The following is a 19,104-nucleotide window of genomic DNA, read 5'->3' on the forward strand; positions in this document are numbered from 1 at the left end:
TGCTAAACTGCAGAAAGGGAGAGAGATCAGGGCTGGAAATGTAGATTTGGGTATCATCCGCATAGAGGTGGTAGTTGAAGCCATGGGAGCTAATGACTTCTCCAAGGGAGTGGGTGTAGATGGAGAAGAGAAGGGTATCTAGAACTGAACCTTGAGGGACCCGAGTTAGGGAGTGGGAGACAGAGGAGGAGCCCGCAAAGGAGACTGAGAATGAATGGCCAGAGAGATAAGAGGAGAACCAGGAGAGGACAGTCAGTGAAGGTTGGATAACGTTTCCAGGAGAAGGAGGTGATCCACAGTGTCAAAGGCAGCTGAGAGGTTGAGGAGGATTAGGACGGAATAGAGGCCGTTGGCTTTTGCAAGAAGGAGATCACTGTGACCTTTGAGAGGGCGGCTTCTGTGGAGTAAAGGGGATGGAAGCCAGATTGGAGGGGGTCAACGAGAGAACTGGAGGAGAGGAATTGGAGGCGGCAAGTGTAGACAACTCGCTCAAGGAATTTGGAGAGAAATGGAAGGGAGATGGGGCAATGACTGGAAGGAACCTTGGTGTCAAGGGAGGGTTTTTTTAGGAAAGGGGAGACATGGGCATGTTTGAAAGCAGTGGGGAAGATGCCACTGGGTACACGCTGGGTATTTTTGCTTGATCTTATATTTAAACCCATTTTATATTTTTATCAAATCAAACAAATATATCCAACCTATGCCCAAGTGCCCCTGCCTTTCCGGAGGCCTCTATAGTTAAAATACATAGAAATTGCCTCTATCCAGGCCCCCCTCAAATGATCTGATTGGCTCAGAGACAGCTCCCGAAGCAGTGATTGGCCAGGAGGGTTGGGCCATGGGAGGGGAAACCTACTACAATTAAGCAGTTCAAATCTTTAGAACTAGTAGACGGTAGCAGCATGGCTCAGTGGAAAGAGCCCGGGTTTGGGAGTCAGAGGTCATGGGTTCAAATCCCAGTTCTGTCACTTGTCAGCTGTGTGACTGTGGGCAAGTCACTTAACTTCTCTGTGCCTCAATTACCTCAACTGTAAAAAATGGGGATTAAGACTGTGAACCTCATGTGGAACAACCTGATTATCCTGTATCTACCCTAGAACTTAGAACAGTGCTCTGCACATAGTAAGCTCTCAACAAATGCCAACATTAATTAATTAATAAGGAAAGAGAGTTGGTAAAGGCTATGAGTGACAGAAGAGCTGAAAGAAGCACACTGCAGGCTGAGGTTGAAAGGGGTAGGGACAGACTGAATAACGATTTTGGATCCCAGTGGCTCTCTACTGTGTTCTTGATACCATGCAGGGAGTGTGTTGGCCTGGGATCTGGCCATTTGGCTTACTATGTGCCAGACACTGTAGTAAATGCTGAGGTATATATAAACTAATCAGATTGGACAAGAGCCATGACTCATATAGGGCTGACAGTATTAATCTCCATTTTAATAATAATAATGGTGGCATTTGTTAAGCGCCTACTATGTGCCAAGCACTGTTCTAAGCGCTGGGGTAGATACAAGGTAATCAGGTTGTCCCACATGGGGCTCATAGACTTAATCCCCATTTTACAGATGAGGTAACTGAGGCACAGTGAAGTTAAATGACTTGTCCAAAGTCACACAGCAGACAAGTGGCATGGCCAGGATTAGAACTCAGGCCCTCCAACTCCCAGGCCTGGGCTCTTTCCACTAAGTCACACTGCTTCCATATTTTCTTCATAAAATGAGCCATCCTGGGCCTTCCACCAGGACCAGAGTCTTGAAGGAAGGGGCTCTGGACTATGCTGCAGAATCTGCTTAAAATGATTGAGGCATCAATCATCTAATGACTCCTGGCTCTCTGAATCCCTACCAGGACTCTGGGCTTGGCTTATAAAGGATTTTCTGGCTGTTGGTCCAGCTTCAGGATCTTCACAGGGTCATTAACTCTCCATTTTCTCCTCTTCTTATATGACAAAGGACAAGCTGTTTTCTCCAGGCACACCCACGTTCACACATGCCGTTAAACACTCCCACTCTCCACTGGGGCAGCAGTACAGGACCTTAGATGGGGTAGCCTGGCATGCAGTCCTCTGCCATCCACGTAAGGTGATGCTGATATCTGTTTTAGGAATTTACCCTTACAAACAGACCAGGATGGACACAGATAAAAAGACATAAGGGGCAGGAACAGCATAGCCAAAGCCAATATCACGGCAAGAAGGCTGGCTACCATTCACATATTTTTACACTTTTTTAGGGTTCATTCCTCTCCCGCTACTCACGTCACACCAACTGCTCCTTGGGATCGGGAAAACAAGATAGTGAACAAAATTAAATGTTGCCACTAGTTTTACTTGATTTGGCCTCCAACTGAAAGGTGTGTATTCTAGCTGATTATCATTTTAGAACCTCTGGGAAAGAATTCCTGCTCTCTTCCCAAACTGTCTGATTTGAATTAAGATCGTACCAAATCAAGCTTGGTCTGCCTTAGCACAACCTAGCTGTAAAATAAGAGGAGAAAGTCTTGATACCAAGGAGAAAGGAGAGATGCTTGGAAAGAAGGCAGAACGGATATAAGCTGAAGCTGAAACCAGTTAGTCCAGCGTTCCCCAGCGCCTGGGGCCCAGAGTCTATGGGGCAGTGCTGAGATTGCAATACCTACTGCCTACCTTTCCCTGGTCATCTATGGTTAAAAGACCCATCCTACATGAAGACAGACTGAAAAACACTTTCCCAACAGTTGGTCCACTGGGAAAGTGGTGAATGTCGACCAAGGCTGGCCTTGCTGGGAGTGATAAGGAGAAGCAGCATAAGGAGAAGCAGCTTGGTCTAGTGGAAAGAGCAAGGGCCTGGGAGTCAGAGGACCTGGGTTCTAATCCCAGTTCTGTCAACTGTCTGCTGCGTGGCTTTGGGTAAGTCACTTTAATTTCTTTGTGTCTCAGTCACCTCATCTGTAAGACTGTGAGCTCCATGTGGGACATGCAGTGTGTCCAATCTGATCAGCGCTTTGTACAGTGCCTGGCACATAGTCAGCACCTAACAAATACCATTAAAAATAAATAAATTTGAGAACTATTTTCTCCCAGCAGTAATTTCACTGAAAGTCGCTCACTATTTCTTTCCCAGTGTCTGTCCTTCCCCCAGTCAACCAATAGTAATTATTGAGCATCTGAGTATACACATGGGTATAAACACATGGGTAAGTACAATACAGTTCACAGACACTGTCCCAAATTTCAAGAAGCTTACATTCTAGCAGGGGAGACAGGCACTGGAGGAAAGGGGAAAGAGGAAAGAGGAAAAAGGGCATACTGCTTAAGAAACAGGGCACATAAAATAAGTCCAAAAGTGCTTATGAGAGGTTGTGAGGACATGAGTGCTCAGGTGGGGTGCATAAGTGCTGAGATAGCAGTTGGGGATATAAAGGGGGCGAGTAGATATTAATTGGGAAGGCCTCTGGAAGGGGATAGGATGGCAGGAGGGCGGTGAAGATGGAGAGAGCACTGGTCTATCAGATTTGAAGGGGTAGAAAGTCCCATTTGGGGGAAGGGTGTGGACAAGGGATCAGCAGCAGGATAGACTAGGGCAAAGCACAGTGAGTAAGTTGGCTTGGTAGGAGTGTAGAGAGTGAGAGCTGGGGTAAAGAGGGAGAAGAGAGTGGATAAATAGGAAGGAGATGGTTATGAGTTTCTGCTTGACGTGCAGAGGAAAGTGTAACCATTACGGGATTTTGAGGAGTGGAGAGATGTGGGCAGAACATTTTTCAAATAAGTCAGGCAGCTGAGTGAAGTATGGACTGGAGAGGGGAGTACCTAGAGTCAGGAAGATTGGTGAAGAAGCCGATGTGATAGTCAAGCCAAGCTATTAAACAAAAATCAAAAAACCCCCAAGCACTTATTGAGCACTTACTCTGTGATTATTCTTATTCACAAGTACAGTACTCTACACACAGTAAGCACTCCATAAATATTATTGACTGCAGAGCACTATATTAAGCACTTGGGAGAATACAATGGAGTCAGTAGACCCTTTCCCTGCCCTTTTTAAGAGCTTACATTCTAGTCAGGGAAACAGACCCTAAAGTAAATTACAAGTGGGGGAAGCAACTAGTATGACAATAATAATAATGATAATGGTATTTGTTAAGCGTTTACTATGTGCAGGCATAATAAGATTTGTCTGAAAGTGCTGTGGGGGCACTGGGGAGAGGAATGCATCTAACTGCTCAGAGGGTAAGGACTCAAGATGATGCAGTAGAAAGGGAGAAGAGGAGAGGGGTGGGGAGAGATTAGTCAGGGACGGTTTCCTGGAGGAGATGTGATTTTACTACGGCTCTAAAGATGGGAAAAGTAGTGGTCTGCTGGACCAGCATGGTAGCTGTTGGGATGGAGAGGAACAGGTGAATCCCAAGATGCTCTCTGTATATCTCTCTACAGCCTAGGTCTAGGATGTAAGCTTGTTTTTTTGCTTTTTTTATGGTATTTGCTAAGTGTTTACTGTGTGCCAGGCACCGCTCTAAGCACTGGGGTAGATACAAGGTAATCAGGTTGGACACAGTCCCTGTCCCACATGGGGCTCGCAGTCTTAATTCCCACTTTACAGATGAGGTAACTGAAGCAAACAGAAGTGAAGTGATTTGCCCAAGGTCACAGAGCAGACAAGGGCAGGGCCAGGATTAGAACCCAGATCCTTCTGACTTCCAGGCCTGTGCTCTATCCACTAGGTCATGCTGCTTCTCTTGTTTTGGTCAGGGAATGTGGGCAGGTAATGTGTCCACCAACTCTCTCAAGCGCTTATATTGTTCTCTCCCAAGCACTTAAGTACAGTGCTTTGCACATAGTAAGTGCATAATAAATACAATTGATTGATGCGATGTAGGAAAAAACCCCAACAATATTTGGTTGAGTGAATACAGGGGTTGAAAAAGAGGAAGGATTTGAGAGCAGTGCCACGGTCGCGGGCATCGGAGTCAACTGTGAGGGAGATGATTTGGGAGGGAATTTGAGGAGTTCATTTGGGGACATATTTGCTGGACATGCTGGCAGGGCAACCAAGCAGAGATAGCCTGGAGGCAGGAGGAATTTGGGATTACCGAGGAGTGAGACTGGGGCAAGAGAAGTAGATTTGGTAATGATCTGTATAAAGGTAGAAGCTAAAGCCAGGGGAGATGAGTCTTCCCAGGAAGTGAGTGTAGAGAGAGTAGAGAAAGGGACCCAGAGCTGAGCCTTGAAAGACACCCACAGTTAGAGGGTGGGGTGAGAGGCAAGGATCAAGCCAAACAAAGAGACTGAGAAGGAGGAGCCAGAAGATCAGGACAGAACTAAGCTGGTAAAACCAGGGTTAGACAGGGGTCCCCAGTGTCCAGTGCCAGAGACAGCGAGATGTCAAGGAGGGTTAGGATAGGGTCCACCAGATTCAGCAAGGAGGAGACTGTTGGTGATCTTGGAGCGAGCAGTCTCAGTGGAGTGGAGACGATGGAAGCTGGACTGCTGAGGGTCAAGAAGGGAGCTGGAGGAGAGAAAGTGAAGGCATCAGGTATACACAACCCAATTGAGGAATCGGGACAGGAATGGGAAGAAAGAGGGAGATAGCTAAATGGTGCTGGACGGTCAAGGGAAGGTTTTTTTAGGATAGAGGAGATGTAGGTATGTTTGAAGGCAGAGTGGAAGGAGCCGCTGGAGAGTGAGTAGTTGAAGAAGAAAGTCAAGGAGGAAAGAAGAGTAGGCATGAGTATTTTTTAGAAGGTGAAAAGGGAAGGGGTTAGAAGCAAAGGTAGAAGGGGTAGAATTTGAAAGCTGATGGGCAATCTCCTCTTGAGAGATACCTGAAAGATGAGAAACTGGAAGTATTCATTCATTCATTTATTCAATAGTATTTATTGAGCGCTTACTATGTGCAGAGCACTGTACTAAGCGCTTGGGATGAACAAGTCGGCAACAGATAGAGACAGTCCCTGCCGTTTGACGGGTTTACAGTCTAATCGGGGGAGACGGACAGACAAGAACAATGGCAATAAACAGCGTCAAGGGGAAGAACATCTCGTAAAAACAATGGCAACTAAATAGAATCGAGGCGATGTACAATTCATTAACAAAATAAATAGGGTAGCGAAAATATATACAGTTGAGCGGACGAGTACAGTGCTGTGGGGATGGGAAGGGAGAGGTGGAGGAGCAGAGGGAAAAGGGGAAAATGAGGCTTTAGCTGCGGAGAGGTAAAGGGGGGATGGCAGAGGGAGTAGAGGGGGAAGAGGAGCTCAGTCTGGGAACGCCTCTTGGAGGAGGTGATTTTTAAGTAGGGTTTTGAAGAGGGAAAGAGAATCAGTTTGGCGGAGGTGAGGAGGGAGGGCATTCCAGGACCGCGGGAGGACGTGACCCAGGGGTCGACGGCAGGATGGGCGAGACCGAGGGACGGTGAGGAGGTGGGCGGCAGAGGAGCGGAGCGTGCGGGGTGGGCGGTAGAAAGAGAGAAGGGAGGAGAGGTAGGAAGGGGCAAGGTGATGGAGAGCCTTGAAGCCTAGAGTGAGGAGTTTTTGTTTGGAGCGGAGGTCGATAGGCAACCACTGGAGTTGTTTAAGAAGGGGAGTGACATGCCCAGATTGTTTCTGCAGGAAGATGAGCCGGGCAGCGGAGTGAAGAATAGACCGGAGCGGGGCGAGAGAGGAGGAAGGGAGGTCAGAGAGAAGGCTGACACAGTAGTCTAGCCGGGATATAACGAGAGCCCGTAACAGTAAGGTAGCCGTTTGGGTGGAGAGGAAAGGGCGGATCTTGGTGATATTGTAGAGGTGAAACCGGCAGGTCTTGGTAACGGATAGGATGTGTGGGGTGAACGAGAGGGACGAGTCAAGGATGACACCGAGATTGCGGGCCTGAGAGACGGGAAGGATGGTCGTGCCATCCACGGTGATAGAGAAGTCTGGGAGAGGACCGGGTTTGGGAGGGAAGATGAGGAGCTCAGTCTTGCTCATGTTGAGTTTTAGGTGGCGGGCCGACATCCAGGTGGAGACGTCCCGGAGGCTGGAGGAGATGCGAGCCTGAAGGGAGGGGGAGAGGACAGGGGCGGAGATGTAGATCTGCGTGTCATCTGCGTAGAGATGGTAGTCAAAGCCGTGAGAGCGAATGAGTTCACCGAGGGAGTGAGTGTAAATGGAGAACAGAAGAGGGCCAAGAACTGACCCTTGAGGAACTCCAACAGTTAAAGGATGGGAGGGGGAGGAGGCTCCAGCGAAGGAGACCGAGAATGACCGGCCAGAGAGGTAAGAGGAGAACCAGGAGAGGACAGAGTCCGTGAAGCCAAGGTGAGATAAGGTATGGAGGAGGAGGGGATGGTCGACAGTGTCAAAGGCAGCAGAGAGGTCAAGGAGGATCAGAATGGAGTAGGAGCCATTGGATTTGGCAAGAAGGAGGTCATGGGTGACCTTAGAGAGAGCAGTCTCGGTAGAGTGGAGGGGACGGAAGCCAGATTGGAGGGGGGGTCTAGGAGAAAATGGGAGTTAAGGAATTCTAGGCATCGATTGTAGACGACTCGTTCTAGGATTTTGGAAAGGAAGGGTAGTAGGGAGATAGGACGATAACTGGAGGGGGAAGTGGGGTCAAGAGCGGGTTTTTTTAGGATGGGGGAGACGTGGGCATGTTTGAAGGCAGAGGGGAAGGAGCCCTTGGAGATTGAGTGGTTAAAAATAGAAGTTAAGGAAGGTAGGAGGGCAGGGGCGAGGGGTGGGAGGGACTTAGGATAGGGAAAGGGAACTTTTCAACTTTCACAACATCATTAAAATATGCCTTTTCCTTTCCATCCACTACCATGTTATCTCAAGCACTTTATCCTATCCCACCTTGATTACTGCATCAGCCTCCTTGCTGACCTCCCTGCCCTAGTCCATACTTCACTCTGCTGCCCAGATCATTTTTTGACAAAAAAAAAAAATGTCTCCCCACTCATCAAGAAATTCCAGTGGTTACTTATCCACCTCTGCATCAAATAGAAACTCCCTACCACATGGTTTAAAGGATTCAATCACGTTGTCCCCTCCTACCTTACCTTGCTGCTTTCCTACTACAACGCAGCCCGCACACTTCACTCCTCTAATACCAACCTTCTCACTGTACCTCGATCTCATCTATCTCACCGCCGACCTCTTACCCACGTTCTGCCTCTGGCTTGGATGGCCCTCCCTCTTTACGTCTGACACATGATCACTCTCCCTACCTTCAAAGCCTTATTAAAAGCACATCTCCTCCAAGGGGCCTTCCCTGACTTAAGCCCTCATTTCCTCTTCTCCCACTCTCCTCTCTATCCCCCTTGCACGTGGATTTGCACCCTTTATTTACTCTGCCCTCAGCCCCACAGTACTGTCCAACCTGATTATCTTGTATCTACCTCAGGGTTGAGAACAGTGCTTGGCACGTAGTAAGTGCTTAACAAGTAGCATTATTCTTACATCCATAATTTGTTTATATTAATGTCTCTCTCCCTCCAGACTGTAAGCTCACTGTGGGCAGGGAACATGTCTACCAACCCTGTTTTACTGTACTCTCCCAAGTGCTTAATTCAGTGCTCTGCACAAAGCAAGTACTCAATAAATACCATTGATGATGGAACGGGAGGGGATGAGGGAGGAGAGCAGTGTGTTGCTGAGCAGAATTAAAGTAAGTGTGGATTAATTTGCCCTTCAATTCTTAGTATGGTGCTGTGTGCACCGTTAAGGGCTCCAGAAATACCAGTGATTGACTGACTGAGTGGCCTAAGTTGGCTAATACTAACAGCATTTCATGGCATGAGCACATGGATGGAGAAAGCATATTGTGGAGGTGCTCCAGAACTTGGGGTTGGTGGTGTGGAATCAAGGGGGAAGTTCAGTGGACTTTTTCAGTGGACTTTAGTGGAGGGGCAGAGTTAAGGGTGTGGATTTGTGCACCCAGAGAGGGGAGGTTCGGGATGCAGTCCAAGTGAGGCATGGTGTACCTGGGATGAGGGGAGAAGGGTCTACAGAACAGAGGTATCTGTGTGGGGAGAGATAAATTTAGACTGTGAGACCCCTGTAGGCCAGTAGGCGACGGCTGCAACCTGAATCAATATTCTTCTAGCTTTCTCTAGTGCTAAGTACAGTGTTTGGTTCAAAGTAAATGATCGCTCCCTCTCCGTCCGTGTTTATTGCCAGTCCTTTCTCCCCACTTTTATCCCCGTGAGCCCCTTGAGGACCAGGGACTACATCTAATTCCAAGCCGTGCACTCTTTCCTAGCACTTAGTAGAGTGCTTAGCCACACAGTGTCTAATACTATTACTACTAATGAATGTAATAGCTGAGTAGTACAGGAAAATACATGTGCAATATTCGTTTTGCTAACTGATTCTGGAGTTTCTCAATATGCCACCTTTTATATTAATGAATTCTGTATTAATAAAGGGTACCCATGAAGCAAAAATACATGGTCAAAGCTAATCAATCAATGGATGGTATTTATTGAGCCCTTACCGTGTGCAGAACACTGCACTAAGCTACTGGGAGAGTACAATACAATAGAGTTGGTAGACATGCTCCCTGCCCATGAGTAATACAAGGCAGAATGAATCCAGTGGCTTTTCCTTTAGAGTTCAAGACTAAAGGCTCAAAAATGTAAAAGCGAATGAGGGCATCTAACAATCTGACACACACAAAAATCACAATAGTAAGTTTCACTATGGACATTTTGGGCTGATTTTTTTTTTACCTGCCATTATTGCCACCGGTGTTCCCTGGGAACAACTGGACCAAGACAGGACACCTATGAGAAAGGATAACAAAAATCAAAGTTATCTTGCAGAGCTGAAAGCATGCCAGATCCACGAATGTCCCAGAGAATCCAAAATGGTATTTTTCTTATGGCTGTTACATGTAAATGGATGATGATAATAATAATGAATAATCATGGTATCTGTTAAGAGCATACTATGTGCCAAGCACTGTACTAAGCACAGGGGTAGAAACAAGATCATCATGTCAGACATAGTCCCTGTCTCACATGAGGTACACAGACTAAGTAGGAAGGAGAACAGGTAATTTAATCCCCATTTTACAGATGAGGAAACTGAAGAACAGAGAAGTTAAGTTACTTGCCCGAAGTCAAACAGCAGGCAAGTGGCAGAACCAGGATTACAACCCAAGTCCCCTGAACCCAAAGCTGGTTCTCTTTCCATTAGGCTTGAGGGCTTACTGTGTGCAGAGCACCGTCCTAAGGGCTTGGGAGAGTACAATATAACAGATACATTTCCTGCCCACAACGAGTTTACAGGCTGGAGGGGAGACAGACATTGGAATATATAAATCACATCTATGTACATAATGCTGTGGGACCGAGGGAGGGGCGAATAAAGGGAACAAGTCTGGGCAACAGAGAAGGGAGTGGAAGAAAAAGAAAAGAGGGTTAAGTCAGGGAAGGCCTCTTGGATCGGATATGAGGAGGGATGGCATTCCAGGCCAGAGGCAGGATGTGAGCGAGAGGTGCAGTGCTTAGTACAGTGCTCTGTACACAGTAAGCGCTCAATAAATACGACAATGAATGAATGAAAGGTCGGCGGCGAGATAGACGAAATCGAGGTACAGTGAGTAGGTTGGCATTAGAGGAGCAAAGTGTGTGGGCTGGGCTCTAGTAGGAGAGCAGTGAGGTGAGGTAAGAGGGGGCAAGGTGATAAAGTGCTCTCAAGTAGATGGTGAGGAGTTTCTGTTTGAAGCAGAGGTGGATGGGCAACCACTGGAATTTCTTGAGGAGCTGGGAAACGTGGATTCAAAGGTTTTTGTTGAAAAATGATCTGGGCAGCAGAGTGAAGTATGGCCTGGAGTGGGAGGAGACAGGAAGCAGGGAGGTCAGCAAGGAAGCTGATACAGTAATCAAGGGAGATAGGATGAATGGTTGGATTAATAATAATAATAATAATGATGGCATTTGTTAAGCGCTTACTATGTGCAGAGCACTGTTCTAAGCGCTCGGGGGGATACAAGGTCATCAGGTTGTCCCACGTGGGGCTCACATTTTTAATCCCCATTTTACAGATGAGGGAACTGAGGCACAGAGAAGTGAAGTGACTTGCCCAAAGTCACACAGCTAACAAGCAGCAGAGCCGGGATTAGAACCCATGACCTCTGACTCCCAAGCCAGGGCTCTTTCCCCTGAGCCAAGCTGCTTCTCTTGGTGGTGGCAGTTTGGATGGTGGGGAAAGGGTGAAGGTTGAACTGACGGGACTTAGTGTTAGATTGAATATGTGGGGTGAATGAGGGAGATGAGTCAAAGTTAATGCCAAGGTCATGGGTTTGTGAGACAGGAAGGATGGTGGTGCTGTCCACAGTGATGGGAAAAACAGGGGGAAGACAGGGTTTGGGTGGGAAGAAAAAGAGTTCTTTTTTGGACAAGTTAAGTCTGAGGTGTCGGCAGGACATCCAAGCGGAGACGTCTTGAGGGCCAGGGGAAATGTGAGACCACAAAGAGGGAGAGAGATCAGGGCTGGAGATGTAGTTTTGGGAATCTACGTGGAAGTTTCCCATATCCTCATGTTATGGGCAAATTGCATGCAGTGGAATGAAGTATGAGCTAGAGAGAGGAGAGAGACTGCAGGTGGGGAGACTGAGGAACAGGCTGGTATAGTAGTCCCCTTGGTTATATGACGAGCATCTGGGCCAGGAGGGCAGCTGTTTGGATGGAGGGGAAAGGGCAGATCCAAGAAATGTTGTGAAGGAAAAACTGACAGGATTTAGCAAAAGATAATGTGAGAGTTGAAAGTGAGGGAAGAGTCAAGGGCAAAACCACAGTAGCAAGTTTCAGCGAGCGGGAGGATGGTAGTGGTATCAACTCTAGGTTGTTGACCCCCAGTTCACCCTGGTCTGTAGGACACCTTCGGGGGGGCTGGTTTGGTCGCAGGACTGCCCCAAGCATTTAGCCATCGGGCGGTGGTGTTGCCAACTGTGATGGGAAAGTTGGGTGGATGGGAGGAGTTGGGCAGGAAGATGAGTTCAATTTTGGACATGGTGAGCTTGAGGGGCTGGAGGACCATCCACTGTCCCAGGGACGGAAGGAGGAAATTAGACATCGATCTGGAGTCATCCGCAAGGAGGTGGTAGTTGATGTCATAGGAGCATATGAGCTCCCCTAGGTTGTGAGTGTAAAGTTAGCAGCAAAGAGGACCCCATCTCAACCCAAATCTCAGCCTAAATCTCAGCCAAAAGGGCCTTAAGTGTCACTTGGGGAAGCCCGGGTCCTAGATAATACCCGCTAGGTCCTAAAGCCCATCACTTCTTTCCCTCCACAGATGGGCAGGATTGGGGCTTCCTGCCTAGCGAACCCCACCTTACACCCCTTTGGCCGCTACCATCACCCCATTGTCTCTCAAATATTACCTCCTTCCCCCCCGACACAGTGAAAACAACCAGCCTTCCTCCCTTCCAAGGCTAGCTGCAGAAAGCTAGAGGAAGTCCTTTCTTCCTACGCCTCCCTTTGCTTCCCAGGTAAACACAGCTTCCCAGCAACCCAAAACTACTACAGAGAGGCAGAGAGGCGCTCTCAATTGGCTTTTACTAGACAACTTGAATATAGTATTAATGAGTTAATTAGGTAACAAATAGAACAAAAGTCCAATCCAAAACACCTTTCTCTCTCTTTTAAACACTTTCCCCCTTTCCTCAAGACCCTTTTTACTTTCCTGTTAGTGTCCTGGTGTATACGTTCTTCTGGTCCGCTCCCCTCCTCTTTTGGGGTATCCTAGGTTTCAGGTTTATCCTCTCTCCAAAACCTTCTCGCTGGATTTACGGGTGTCTGGTATAGGTCTTCTGCTGATCCACAGAACTGTTTCCCCTCCTCAGGGGTGGGTGCCTCATTCCTCTGGGATTTTAGCCTCAGGGCCCCCACATGGAAAACCCTTCTCCTTAGATCTGCCCCTCCAGGTGGCTTCCCAAACCTTCTGCCCCCAAATGGCTGAAGGGCTCCTTCCCCAACTAACTACTCCCACTCCTTCTTTCCCAATGCTCCCCTGTGCTTGGCTAAGGTACAGATGGAGGAATTTAATATGTCCTTTGTCATAACCCACCTCAACTGCTGCATTAGCCTCTTCACGGATCTCTTCATTCATTCATTCAATTGTATTTATTGAACGCTCAATATGTGCAGAGCACTGTACTAAGTGCTTGGAATGTACAATTCGGCAACAGATGGCCCCCAGCCTCACCCCTCCCCATTCCATACTTCACTTGGCTACCAAGATCATTGTTATAAAAAAAAAATAAATTCTGTAAGCTGGTTATAGGCAGGGAACATGTCTGCTGATTCTGTTGTATTGTACTTTCCCAAAGACTTGGTACAGTGCTCTGCACATAATAAGCACTCAATAACCACTGGCTGACTGACTGCACATAACTCCCTACTCCTCTGATCTCCAATGGTTGCCTAAGCCTCTTTAAATTATATAATATAAATTATTTATTTATTCATATTAACATCTGTCTACCCCTCTAAAGTGTAAGCTCGTTTTGGGCAGGAAACGTGCCTGCTAATTCTGTTGTACTGTACTCTCCCATGCACCTAGTACAGTGCTCTGCACATAATAAGTGCTCCATAAGTACGATTGATTGATCGTCACATCAAACAGAAACATCTCACCGTTGGCTTTAAGAAACCCAATCAGCTCTCTCCCTCCTCCCTGACCTAGCTCCTCTCCCACTATAACCCAGCTCACATACTTCAGTCCTCTACCACCAACCTCCTTACTGTACTTCAATCTCATCTCTCTGCATCCTCCCTCCTGCCTGGACCTCCCTCCCTCTTCATTTCTGACAGACCTCATCATTCTCATCCCCAAAGCCCTACTAAAATCATGTCTTTCCAGGAAGCCTTCCCTGACTAACCCCTCATCTGCAGGCCCCTCTGCCTCACCTATGCACTTGGGTCTGTACCCACTAAGTACTTTGATACTTGCCCAACCCCTGCACACTTATGCCCAAAACCTTATATTCTGTGCCTTCACCTACTGCAATATGTTTTAACGTCTGTCTCCCTAACATGACTGTCAACTCCTAGAGGGAGTTCACAGAGCAGACGAATGGCAGAGGTAGGATTAGAACCCAAGTCTTTGGGACTCGTAGACCTGGGCTCTAACTACTACGCTACACTGCTTCTCTCCCTAGGGTAAGCCCAGCACCAGGATAGGTACAACTCAGGTCCGGAGCCCCACTCCCAGAGAGCCACTGCCCAATCATAGCCCCCAACACAGAAGCTGCCGTACCCTCTCCCCACGGATGCATATTGAGGAGCGGAGCCTCGAGCGATCACATCCGTGTTTTTACTTTTCCTCTCATTTTTGAATATTAGAAAGTAAATTTCTGGAGTGAAAACACACATCCTTGAAGAACCTTTCACAAAAATGGAATCCTGCTGAGAGGGACTGTTTTATGCACGAAAGCGGCCAACATTAAAAGTCCAACGCTTGCTTTGAAGCCATTTCCACCAATCATGGCTTCCCTAGCTGGGCTCCGCAGTTAGATGCAAAATCAACTGAAATGGGACTAGGGGCCAGAGAAGGTCCCGAAAGTCAAGAAACCCACCCGGCTGATCTGGGGAATAATAATAATAATAATCGTATTTGTTAAGCGCTTACTGTGGGCCAAGCCTTATCATGGCAGGAGAGTTGGCATATGCTGATGAAGTTTAGAGCTATACCATATAGGGCTACGCATAATAGAAAGGTCTAAGCTGAAGCAGCAAAGTCAATTCAGGCGGCAGAGGTATGGGAAAGAGTCAAAGGCGGATGATCGAGAGATCAAAATACTGATCCAAGACAATGGCAGAGACTCAGGCTTTTACTGCGCAGAAGAAGGCAATGGTAAACTACTTCCCTATCTTCACCGAGAATACTCTATGGATACACATACCAGAACAACCTCATAATAGAAGATGGGTCGTTCTGAAGAGGGTGTGTCCATGGAGTCACTACAGGTCACAATCAACTCGAAGGCATTTTCAGAAGAATGGGCCAAGCACTGTACTAAGCTCTGGGGTAGGCACAAGATGATCGGGTCCCACATGGAGTTCACATTCTAAGAAGGAGGGAGCACAGATGTTGAATTCCCATTTTGCAGATGAGGGAACTGAAGCACAGAGAAGTGAAGTGACTTGCCCAAGGCCACACAGAAGGCAAGCGGCAGAGCCGGGACTAGAACTCAAGTCCTCTGACTCCAGGGCCCACACTCCCTCCACTAGATCACACAGACTCTTTACGGCATCCTATGGCAGCAGGGTCTGCAACGTTGGCAGACATTTTCCCCTTCCATCAATCCCAAGGATCCTGCGGGTGGGCTTTAAATGCGGACACAAATCAACGGACTTATATTTAAGACCACTGCACCGGGACCCTAACTGGGCTTTGACTGTGTGCAGAACCCTGGGCCAGGAGCCTCCTGTGAGCTGTGGAAAGTAATGTCATTCTCGGTCTCCTTCACTGGCGCCTCTTCCCCCTCCCATCCTTTAACTGTTGGAATTCCTCAAGGGTCAGTTCTTGGCCCTCTTCTGTTCTCCATTTACCCTTACTCCCTTGATGAACTCATTCGCTCTCACGGCTTTGACTACCATCTCTACGCAGATGACACGCAGATCTACATCTCCGCCCCTGTCCTCTCCCCCTCCCTTCAGGCTCGCATCTCCTCCTGCCTCCAGGATGTCTCCACCTGGATGTCGGCCCGCCACCTAAAACTCAACATGAGCGAGACTGAGCTCATCTTCCCTCCCAAACCCGGTCCTCTCCCAGACTTCCCCATCACTGTGGATGGCATGACCCATCCTTCCCGTCTCTCAGGCCCACGATCTCGGTGTCATCCTTGACTCGTCTCTCTCGTTCACCCCACGCATCCTATCCGTTACCAAGACCTGCCGGTTTCACCTTTACAATATCGCCAAGATCCGCCCTTTCCTCTCCACCCAAACGGCTACCTTACTGCTACGGGCTCTCGTTATATCCCGGCTAGACTATTGTGTCAGCCTTCTCTCTGATCTCCCTTCCTCCCCTCTCGCCCCACTCCAGTCTATTCTTCACTCCGCTGCCCGGCTCATCTTCCTGCAGAAACGATCTGGGCATGTCACTCCCCGTCTTAAACACCTCCAGTGGTTGCCTATCAACCTCCGCTCCAAACAAAAACTCCTCACTCTAGGCTTCAAGGCTCTACATCACCTTGCCCCTTCCTACCTCTCCTCCCTTCTCTCTTTCTACTGCCCACCCCGCAAGCTCCGCTCCTCTGCCGCCCACCTCCTCACCGTCCCTCGGTCTCGCCTATCCCGCCGTCGACCCCCGGGCCACGTCCTCCCACAGTCCTGGAACGCCCTCCCTCCTCACCTCCGCCAAACTAATTCTCTTCCCCTCTTCAAAACCCTACTTAAAACTCACCTCCTCCAAGAGGCCTTCCCAGACTAAGCTCCCCTTCTCCCTCTACCACCCCCCGTTCACCTCTCCGCAGCTTAACCCTCTTTTCCCATTTCCCTCTGCTCCTCCCCCTCTCCCTTGCCATCCCCTCAGCACTGTACTCGTCTGCTCAACTGTATATATTTTCATTACCCTATTTATTTTGTTAATGAAATGTACATCACCTCGATTCTATTTAGTTGCCATTGTTTTTACGAGATGTTCTTCCCCTCGACTCTATTTATTGCCATTGTTCTTGTCTGTCCGTCTCCCCCGATTAGACTGTAAGCCCGTCAAACGGCAGGGACCGTCTCTGTTGCCCACTTGTTCATTCCAAGCGCTTAGTACAGTGCTCTGCACATAGTAAGCACTCAATAAATACTATTGAATGAATGAATGAATAATGTGCAGGCCATTTGGTGGAAGCACAGCCTTAGCTGAAGTAACACCATTTTGAGGAACATGGAAGAGAACTTTTAAAATGTCAGTAGGAAACCTGACAAGTTCCATCTGGTTTAGAGAATCCTCTGTAGTTGCTGAATTTTACTGCTGATCACTGTGTGTCAACAAACCCTGATGCCTAAGATAACCTTATCTGAGAATCAAGATGCCTATGTCAGTGATTGAAATGTGCATGGGGGGGGGGGGGAGAAGGGAGGGGCTGTTGTTTGGGTATAAATATAACCTAAAAAATGTCTTGGGGTCTTACACTGATCGTTTCCGAGGTGTGGTGTTTGACCATTCTGCAGAATAAAATTTGGAGACCATCCGAATCATGTATGTGTCTCACTGACCACGCAGAGCAACCAATGGGCATAATTTTACATGCGACAGGGCATCCTCTGAGGGCACCTTGGAAGGAGAACCAAGGATGGGGACCCCTCCTTTAATGGCTCCCTGCAGACATCTGAAGATGGCATAGATCTCCCTAAACCAGGCAAGGGAAATAAATACATCCTCATTGTCACTGACTGAAGAGATGCAGGCATCAGGCTGTTAACTCTAGAATGTGACTACCAACTGTTATATTGTCCTCTCTCAAGTGCTCAGTTCAGTTCTCCAAGAGGCCTTCTTTGATTAAGCCCTCTTTTCCCACTCCCCTCTGCTCTGCCTTGACTCGCACCCTCTATTCATCCATCCTCCCAGCCCCGCTCTTTCATTCAATTGTATTTATTAAGCACTCACTGTGTGCAAATAATATTAATAACAATGTGGTATTGTTAAGCACTTACTATGTGCCAGGCGCTGTACTAAGCACCGGGATGGATACAAGCAAACTAAGTTATACTCTACCAAGAGCCTGGGAGAGTACAACACAACAACAGACACATTCCCTGCCCCAAATGAGCTCACAATCTACAGCATTAATGTCCATATCTGTACCTTTATTTCTATTGTTCCTTCATTCATATTTGAGTGCTTACTGTGTGCAGAGCACTGTACTAAGCGCTTGGGAAGTACAATTCAGCAACAAATATTCTCTCTCTCCCCTTGAGATACTGTTGGGAAAGATGGGAGAGTAGAAGGGGCAGGGAAGATTTTTGGGAGATCACGCCCAGTGGTTTCAGTTTTCTCAGTAAAGTCTGTGGCTCGGTCATTAGGGGCAAGAGATGAGGGAGGTGGGAGGCAGGTAGTTTGAGGAGGGGGTTAAACATCTAAAACCACTGGTGTGGGCAACAGGCACGGGAGTCAATAAAGATGGAGAAATAGCGTTGCCGGGCAGAGGAGAGGGCAATTAAAGCCGGCAAGGATGAATCTGAGATGGACGGGTTTGAACCGAGAGGATCTGGTGGCAGTCTGCATATGTGGGTTGAGTGAGAGAGATAAGAATAATGCCAAGGTTACGGGCTCTTCCCTATATTTCCTTGCTCACCTCAAGCCAACCTACTAACTCTCATCTCTCCCACCACTGAGTTCCTTCTCATGGCTTCCTTTTACCTGGAACTCCCTCTCCCTTCACACTTGACAGACCAACCCCATTTTCAAGGCCTTTCTGAAAGCACATCTTCAGGAGGCCTATCCTGATTCATCTTTCAAATATCTTCTCCACTTTCCCCCCTCTCCTGCCGCCTCGGCATTTGTCACCAAAGCCAGCGGGTACTCACCCCCACCCTCCCCTGCCACCGCCCCATAGCACTTTTGTACACATCCTTATACATCCTTATATCACTTCCCCCTGCCTCCAATTTCTTTTGATGTCTACTTCTCTCACTAGACTGTAAGGTCCTGGAGGGCGGGGACCATGCCTATTAACTCTGTTCCAATAATCGTGGTATTTCTTAAGCACTTACTCTGTGCTGAGCACTGTACTCAGTTCCAGGGTAGATACAAGATAATCAGGTCCCACGTGAAGCTCACGGTCTAAGTAGGAAGGAGAACAGGAATTGAATTCCCATTTTGCAGAAGAAGGAACTGAGGCACAGAGAAATGACTTGCCCAAGGTCGCACAGCAGAAAAGTGACAGAGCCAGGATTAGAACCCAGGTATTCTGACTCCCAGGCCCATGTTCTTTACACTAGGCAACACTGCTTCTACTCCTCCAAGCACACAGTACAGTGTTCAATACTATGCTTGACAATATCAACTGATCAGTGGTATTTACTGAGCGCTTACTGGGTGCAGAGTACTTTACTAAGTGTTTGGGAAAGTACGACACAAAGCTGGTAGATGCAATCCTTGCCTGCAAGAAGCTTACAGTCTAAAGGGGAGACATACATTA

General features: G+C 47.9%; 1 protein-coding gene across 2 annotated transcripts in view; it reads right to left on the reverse strand.

The window, feature by feature from the left end:
- The window catches only part of SCAMP4 (secretory carrier membrane protein 4), a 73,495-nt gene that overhangs the window by 31,455 nt on the left and 22,936 nt on the right, over window positions 1-19,104 (reverse strand). For both annotated transcript variants that reach the window (XM_039910486.1, XM_029052441.2), the window contains exon 2: window positions 9,686-9,739. In XM_039910486.1, the coding sequence (XP_039766420.1) occupies window positions 9,686-9,692 (7 nt within the window). In that variant the 5' untranslated portion in view covers window positions 9,693-9,739. The remainder of the gene's footprint in view (window positions 1-9,685; window positions 9,740-19,104) is intronic.

Source organism: Ornithorhynchus anatinus, chromosome X2 (assembly GCF_004115215.2).
Source record: "Ornithorhynchus anatinus isolate Pmale09 chromosome X2, mOrnAna1.pri.v4, whole genome shotgun sequence".
Lineage (NCBI taxonomy): Eukaryota > Metazoa > Chordata > Mammalia > Monotremata > Ornithorhynchidae > Ornithorhynchus > Ornithorhynchus anatinus.